At 48.0% G+C, this 8,011-nt stretch overlaps 1 protein-coding gene across 1 annotated transcript in view; it reads left to right on the forward strand.

Annotated features, from left to right (window-relative positions):
• The window catches only part of FA2H (fatty acid 2-hydroxylase), a 34,237-nt gene extending 26,706 nt beyond the window's left edge, over positions 1 to 7,531 (forward strand). Inside the window, exons 4-6 of the mRNA XM_053399263.1 lie at positions 1,334 to 1,506; positions 4,866 to 5,118; positions 6,069 to 7,531. Coding sequence (XP_053255238.1) covers positions 1,334 to 1,506; positions 4,866 to 5,118; positions 6,069 to 6,148 — 506 coding nt within the window. The 3' untranslated portion in view covers positions 6,149 to 7,531. The remainder of the gene's footprint in view (positions 1 to 1,333; positions 1,507 to 4,865; positions 5,119 to 6,068) is intronic.
• Positions 7,532 to 8,011: the final 480 nt, after the last annotated feature.

The raw sequence follows: 8,011 nt of genomic DNA on the forward strand, positions 1-8,011 counted from the left end.
CTGAAGCGTATGTAATCTGAAGTGTCTGTAACCCGAGGTACCACTGTACAGTGATTGTATCAGAAGCCGTACCTCATGCCACCACCTCAAAATATCGGCGGTTTAAGGAGCGCAGCCTCCAGGCAGGTTTCAGCAACAATAATCAGGAGTCAGGAATGGAGAAAGCAGCTATTGTCCCGAGTAGCTCCCTCCGCCTCCAGGCCACCCACAGTGGGCCCTGCACAGAGAAGGGCTTGTGCTGAGCCAGAAGCCTGAATCTCACTCAGTCAGACTCCGGCTTGCGGCACCTGCAGTCTGAGGCGCATGGCCTGCCCCCTTGTTCTCCACTGGCTGGCTGTCTTTTTCCCTCAGGGGTGCCATTCTGTGCCAGCCTAGGCTACTCCTTGGGGAGCGGGGGAGCTTTCTGCTTTCTGCTCCTATCACACCCAGCCAATAATAATGCCAGCAGGCTGGCACAGTGTTAAAACAACATTCGGGACAGATAAAAGAAAGTACCTCTCCACGCGGTGCATAGGTAAATTATGGAACTCGCTCCCACATGAGGACAGTGGTGGCCACAAAAGAAGACTAGACAAATTCACAGGGGAGGAGAGGGCTGTCAATGGCTACTAGTCATGATGACTCTGCTCTGCCCCCACGGTAGGAGGCAGTGATGCTTCTGAATACCAATCACAGGAAGGGGGAGGGCTCTTGTGCTTGAATCCTGCTTGCTAGTTTCCCACTGGGGCATCTGCTTAGCCCCTGGGAGAACAGGATGCTGGACTAGATGGGCCATTGGTCTGATCCAGCAGGCTCTTCTTCAATTCTTACATTCTTATTCCCACCTGGATCCTCTGGGGTCTGGTGAGTGGGGTGTTTCCACCCTCAGATTTTTCTCAGAGGGAAAGGTTGGGTGAAAGGATGAGGTCTGTATCTCCCAAAGCTCTTGGAACATGCTGAGGATGTTACCAATTTGTATAACTGGGTTTCTTTTTGGGGGGGGGATCTTTGCCCTCTTTCTGATTTGACTTGGATCACCATGCAATGTGGCCAATGAGATTCAGCTACCTGATGACATTCGAAGCCAGCTCAGAATGAGGGGTTGCTCTCTATCTTCACTCTAGCAACTTTGGATGGGTAGGGGGAACAGTGTACCCACTAGAGAGGGTGGCACCCCCAGCGCACAGAAAAATCGAAATGACAACCCCTGGGCTGGCCAGTGTTGGAAACTAGCTGCTGGGCTGAATGGGGCTGTGTTGGGTGCTGTGTTGATGTCCTTAGAGCAAGTCCTCCTCAAGGAATGAGGAGGTCCAGACTGTAGGGCTTGCTGACCTCTCGTCTTCCTGCTGTGTAGCATATTCCATCCGTGTTCAGAAGACCTGGTTCCCGTTGCTCTTCATTGTGGGGATGTGCATGTGGTCCTTAGTCGAATATATCATCCATCGCTTCATCTTCCACATGAGTCCGCCAGCCAACAACTACTACCTGATCACACTGCATTTCATGCTCCATGGTCAGCATCATAAGGTAAATGGGACACCACACGATCTAGTAGTCTCTTGGGGAGAACTTTCCCAAAACTGATTTGGACTGCAACTCCCATCAGCCTTGACCAGGATAACCATGTTCCCTTGGCCAGCATGACCATTGTGGAGCCTTTCTGACAGGGGCTGATGGGAGCTGTAGTCTGAAACAGCCAGAGGGCACCAGGTTGGGTGAAAGCTACCCTAGATGGATGAGGGTCCCTTTACAAGGTCATATTTTTGGAATGCAAATGCCATGAGGCAGCAGCTGGAAAAAAAGAAGGCTGTCACTCAGAGCAACAGCCTTCCTGAGCACTGAAACTACCTTGTGTGGGAAGGAACTCCAGACTGAATTCAGCTACCCCATGCGAATGGATGTGGTCTATTTCACAAGGTGAGCCCTTGTCTCTTTGCACGGTATGCGTGGGGAAACCTCTGGGCCAAGGGCTGCAGGAGGCCTGCTAGCATTGTGAATTTGGCACACAAGAGATTTAGCTTTTTTTGAGAACAATCAGAAGTCTATTTTAGGTCTCTTTTTGTTTTAATTTTCTTGTATTTTTACTTTTCTTTTGTATGGGATGGGGTATAAATTGTAATATAGTACACTGATGTATAAATTTGTGAAATGTTTAATGAAGACTTTAAAATAATAATTAATTTTTTTAAAAAAAATAAAGAAATTTGGCACACAAAGGGGTTTCTCTGCTCCCCCTGGCATACCCACCTGAAGTGACATCGCATGTGGGGGCAGGTAACTCTTGTGTCTATAAAGGAACTATTAGAGCAGAACTTGCCTCTGGTGCCCTGGTGCCAATTGGGAACTTCCAACAGGTGGAGCAGATCCCCAACGGAAGCGGGGCTAACCTTCTGCATCAGATTCAGAGCCAAATGTAAGATCCACTTTGGGCAAGAATCTTCTGTTGCGACCCTGGCTTAAATTAAAGCCATGGCTGCAAAGAAGAAATCAGGAGCACACTCAGAGCAATCTCCTGGTCCTTCTTTTGAAGTCAATCCACTTCTAGAACTGGCCCGCTGGCCAGATGCAGTTCCTAAGTGGGCCATAGCTTAGTGGCAGAGGATGTGCTTTACATGCAAAAGGTCCCATCCTCAATCCTCAGCATCACCAGGTAGGGCTGGGGGGAAAGCTCTGTCTGAACCCCTGGAGAGCTTCTGCCAGTCAGTGTAGAGACAAAACCAATGGTCCAACTCTGTATAAGGAAGTTTCTTAGTTGAGGTTAAGGTAGAACTGAGTGGTGTGTGCAAAAGCTCCCAGGTTCAATTCTTGGGATCTTCAGGTCAGGCAAAGAAAGATTACCACTGTACAGAAGGCTGGTGATTTTAGCCCACCCCGGGATGGCTGTAGACAGGATTCCTGCATAGCAGGGGGTTGGACTAGATGGCCCTTGGTGTCCCTTCCAACGCTACGATTCTGTGGTCCTGTGGTCCTTTTTAATGTATTTATGTCACCCGTTCCTCCCCAGCTGGGATTCCAGGAGGCTTACAACATTTATAAACAAGGTTATAAAATAAAAAGCGATGAAAACAAACTTAAGCAAAAAAGAATAATTGAAGTACATTTAGAACAAACAGTTAAAATCCAGTTTGCCCTGACAACTGCATCACCTGCACCTTAGTTTCCAAAGGTGTGTCTGAACAGGAAGGTTGCCTGCTGGGAGGGTAACAAAGAGGAAGCCGGTCCAACTTCTCTTGGAAGGGAATTCTGTCACAGGGGAGCAGCAGCAGAAAAGTCTCTCTCCCTCTTTACACCACCAATTGTGCCTCCAGTGTGGATGGGACTGAGAGAAGGGGCTCACATGGGGATCTTAGCACCCAGGCAGGATCATAGCAGCAGATACGATATTACAGGTGGCCTGGGCCCAAGCCAGAATGATCCCCATTTGAAACCTTGGGGAGCCGCTCCCAGCCTGTATAGAAAATACTGGGCTTTTGGGGCCAACAGCCTGACTCTGCATAAGGCAGCTTTCTTATGTTTCTCTCTGGGAGGCAGCAGAAGAAAAATGGTGGGAGCAGCATTCGAGGAATGCGCACAGGCTAGCACTTGAGCATGCATCGTGTGGGTTGGCGCATTTTAAGCCCCCAGGAAATAAGTATGTTTTCCTGCGTTAAAGCAGGGAGTGTTTTCAGTAACACCTCCCCCCTTCCACCCACAAATACCCAGAGTGGCTGCATTTGGATGTCATGATAAACTTTAGTTTATCATGGGAACCATCTGCAGCCCCTGTTCTCTCCTTGACTGGCGTACCTGTGCAGAGGTGTCCAGAAGCTTCTGTTCTGATTAAGCACCGCTTGCCATTTTGCCTGAACCCGACAAGGTTTGTCTGAAACTGTGGTTCGTTTGAAACAAGCTAACTCCAACACATTAGCTATGAAGCTGGCTTCTTTGAACAAACCATAGTTAGGATTCACCACAGTTTAGGGTTCAGGTGTAATGCTAAACTGCCATGGACTGGCTGGATGCAGAGGAGTGCTGGGAGGAGGCACCAGCGGGGGAATCCCCAAAGGAACTCCCAAGGGAAGAAGGTTCAGAGCCAGGGGACTGGTGGTGGGATGACAATGAGTGGTCAGAGGGAGAAGAGGAAGCAGACTGAGAAGAGGAGGTGTCGGAAGCTGAAGAGGCAACAGGGTTTGTGAGCAGGATGAGGCTGGGGTAGAAAGCAGTCCAGAATCCAAGGCAGGAGAGGAGGGGGGCCAGCAGATAGACATGAGGCAAGCTGCTGAAGAATCCAGGGAGTCTCCCATCCTGTTGAGACCATCTCCCCTCCCCCTGAACAGACAGAAAAATGTAGAGGACAGAGCAAGGAGAAGCAAGAGCCTTAGGCTGCTGCGGAAGGAAGCAGGGGAGAAGCCTTAGAGAGCGGTGGGAAGGCAGGGACCTTCAGTCCTCGCAACTTCTTCACTGAGGCAAGTCCTACTGGGAAGACTTTCTGTGAATGCTAGGCCTGCACTGTTTTGGGTTTTTTGAATAAGGAGTAAATTTCATGGACACTGGTGTCTTTTATTGCTGACCTACTCCTGACTCCAGCTTCTGACATAAACTTCAGGTAATCAAAGACATAAGCACAAGCTTCAGAAGGTGTGGCTTGTTTTCATTAAACCTAGGAATGAGGGACATGAGGCCCTCCAGATGTTGCTGGACTGCAGCTCCCATCAGCCGCAAACTGACATGGCCAGTGGTTGTGATAAACTGCGGTTTACAGTGTCAGCCAAGTCCAGCCATTGGAACTCATTTCTGCTCTTCTGCATCATGAGTATTTTGACTCCAAACCATGGGATGTCCCTCAGCATCAATGGTGTCAGTTAAACTACTAGTAACTAATTCTGCTCCTTGCAATTCTCTTTCAGTCTCCATTTGATGGATCTCGCCTGGTCTTTCCACCTGCACCATCATCCCTGGTCATTGCCTTTTTCTACGTTCTCGCCAGAGTTGTATTTCCTGAAGCATTTGGGACCTCCCTCTTCGTCGGGGGGCTCTTCGGCTACGTTGTCTATGACATGATGCACTATTACTTGCATTATGGGTCACCAAAGAAAGGCAGCTACTTGTATGAGTTGAAAGCGTACCATGTGAAGCACCATTTTGAACACCAGAACGCAGGTAATGGAGGGGGGATTTTGCCTCCTGAACAGCTGCTACCACAGGAATAGGAGCCTATGCCCCCTCCCCCAGTGTTGTTAGACTACAGCTCCCATCATCCCTAACCACTGGCCTTGCCTGCTACTAGCCACAATAGTTCTACCTCCACTGTTGGAGACAGTAAATACTTCAAATACCAGCTGCTGGAAACTGCAAGAGGGGAGAGGGCTCTTGGGCTCAGATACCACTTGCTTGGGCTCGGATACCCTTTGGGGAATCTGGTTAGCCACTGTGAAAACAAGATGGTGGACTAGATGGGGCACTGGCCTGATCTGGCAGATCACTTCTTGTGAAGCCAACAATATCTGGGGGCCACAAGTTCCCCATCCTGGTCTGAATAGTTTTGGGGTAGTGTTAAGAAAAAGCAGGTACTGTTTTTTAAAAAATGAATCCATAAAATAAAAACAAAATGGAGGGGACTTTTGCTCCCTTCCTGCTGATCTCTCAGGGTTGCTAAATGCCAAAACTAGCTGATGGAGCCTCCAGGTGGCCACTATTTTGTGGAAAGGATTCAAGTGCATTCTGGAACTTGAGGTTTCCACGATTAAAGTGCTCTGTCACCTGAGCACAACAAATCCACTTTGGAAAAGAAGCAGACATGGTGTGGTGTGGTTTGGAATGTGTTGGGGTGAACATTGAAAAAATCTAGGATGCACAGATGATTGATAGGAAGGCTTATAAGCACCACTAAATTAAATCTGAACAAATGCTCGTTTTGTCTAACTGCCCTACAATGAAACCTGAATGAATGGTTAATAAAGACCAGCATTAGTCTAACCACTGCATAAGCTTTGTGCAAGCAAATCAGGAAGACTGCTGCATAAACAGGGCAACTGGAAACCGGAAGAGCCCTGATGGAAGCCTCCAATGCCTTGACTTAACTCTATACCTCTCTGTCTTCCCTGTTTCAGGCTTTGGCATCACCAGCAAATTCTGGGACCATCCGTTTCAGACGCTGATCCCAGAGGAAACCCCTGAGAAGGAAGACTAGCACCCGTTACTCTCCTGCATGGTCTTTGGCTCCTGTTTTGCTTTCCTCTTGCAAGCCTCGGATGCCGCCCCCTGGGACTCTGCAGAGCTTGGAAGCCTGGGACCTGAGGAGAGAGGGGACTGTCCTTCTGCTGTGCTGCTTCTTTGTAACATGGTTCTGCTGTGCAGGTGACCTTCTGGGAGGAGCCCTGCAAAGACTAATGGAGACGGAAGACCAAGGTGGTGTTGCTGAGTGTCTTAGGCAGGATGCAGTGGCAAGGGGCAAACTCTGCCCAGCTCAGCACCTTGAGATCAAAGTAGAACTCTGGTTTCAGACACGTGTAAGAATTTCATTGTTGAGCACATGCCACAGCTGACTTGGAGGACTGGTATCCTGTGATGTGTTGAGCGGTAGGCAAACTGCTCTGGCTCTTAGTATTCCTGATATCTAGCATAGTGTTTGGGTGGTGGGTGCAGGATTGCATAATGGTGCAACCCTGTTGGCATCCTTTCTGTGTAGACAATGGGCAGTGGTCTAAGTCCAGCTTGTTGCATGCCACCTATTTGGCTGACCTCTCCAGGGGAATCACTAGGGGGAAAGACTGCTGATTTCCCACAAGCTGGCACCAGGTGTGCGGAATGGCCACCCCTTTTATGCTCAGTGTGATTCTGATCTCTTTAGAGCAGAGCCCTGTGGGTTCTGGATTTGCTATGCAAGTGGCTGGATACAAGCCACCGGAGCTAGAAGTTATTTAAGAGGTCATCAAGTGTATCTCCCTGTCCAAAGACGGAGGATCTGGCACCAAAGAGTCCCTGACTGGTCCCTATTCCATTACTAATGCAACTTCTCAACCCAGAATTTGGGGGTGAAGTGAGATTGTAGTACATAGCCTGATTTGGAACTGCTTGAGTTTGGGGACTGACTTGGTTGCAGACTGAAGTTGGTAGGCAGAGGTGGGATTTTAAAGCAAAACCAGGCAAGCAAGAAAACAGAAAGAAGGGCGAGCCCCTTTCAGAAAAATGACAGATAAATTGCCACAAATTGCATATTGCAGAAAATCATTTATGCAAAAAACAGTCCTGCTTGAGTCAAATGCAAAAAGCCAACATCTGTCCAAAAAGACGCTGCCTAGGAATCCTCAGAAGATCATATTGGGTCAACTGACTTCAGCTTTGCTTTGTATACACTACAGTATTCACAATCTGATTAATCTGCAAAACCACATTGGGCTGTCAATGAGCTGTATTCTGAACCCACTGATGTGCCTTACTTCTCCTCCTTTGATGGGATGGCAGCCTTTCACTTGATGTGCCATGTTCCTTAACCATGACATTTGAGAAACTGTCAGTGATCCATAATTGTTATACACGAAGTGCAATAAAATAAAATACTTAGTCCAGTGTAGGGATAATTGCAGGCAATAATTATAGAAACGAAGAGCAATATTGCTTTTTGTATAACTCTACAGTATGTCATTTTTGCAACATTAACTGGCCTGCTGTTTATTGTAAAAGGGGAGGTGGTTTTTCCCAGAGGCAGTGATGAAGCATTTGTTCATCCTTTTTTCATCGGCCACCCTTTGGGAAGAAGACTTACCGTAGTTGGACTCTCTCCGTATCAGGCACACAATTTGCATTCCCAGATCCACTTGTCCTTGCCAGCAGCATTCTGGTTTGTGGTTAGGATCGAACCACAATTGAAGTGGATTTGCCACTTTTGCACAACAAACCTCCAAATTTTGTGCAACAAACCTCCCCAAAATTGGGTGATTTTTTGTGGGGGGGGGGGTTTGCAATAAGGAAAGTAACACAATACAATGCTGAATGTCGATAAACATTCCTTGATGAAAAGTTGTACAACCTCCCTGCAAACAAATCAGGATGA

Source organism: Podarcis raffonei, chromosome 8 (genome assembly GCF_027172205.1).
Source record: "Podarcis raffonei isolate rPodRaf1 chromosome 8, rPodRaf1.pri, whole genome shotgun sequence".
NCBI classification, from domain to species: Eukaryota; Metazoa; Chordata; class Lepidosauria; order Squamata; family Lacertidae; genus Podarcis; species Podarcis raffonei.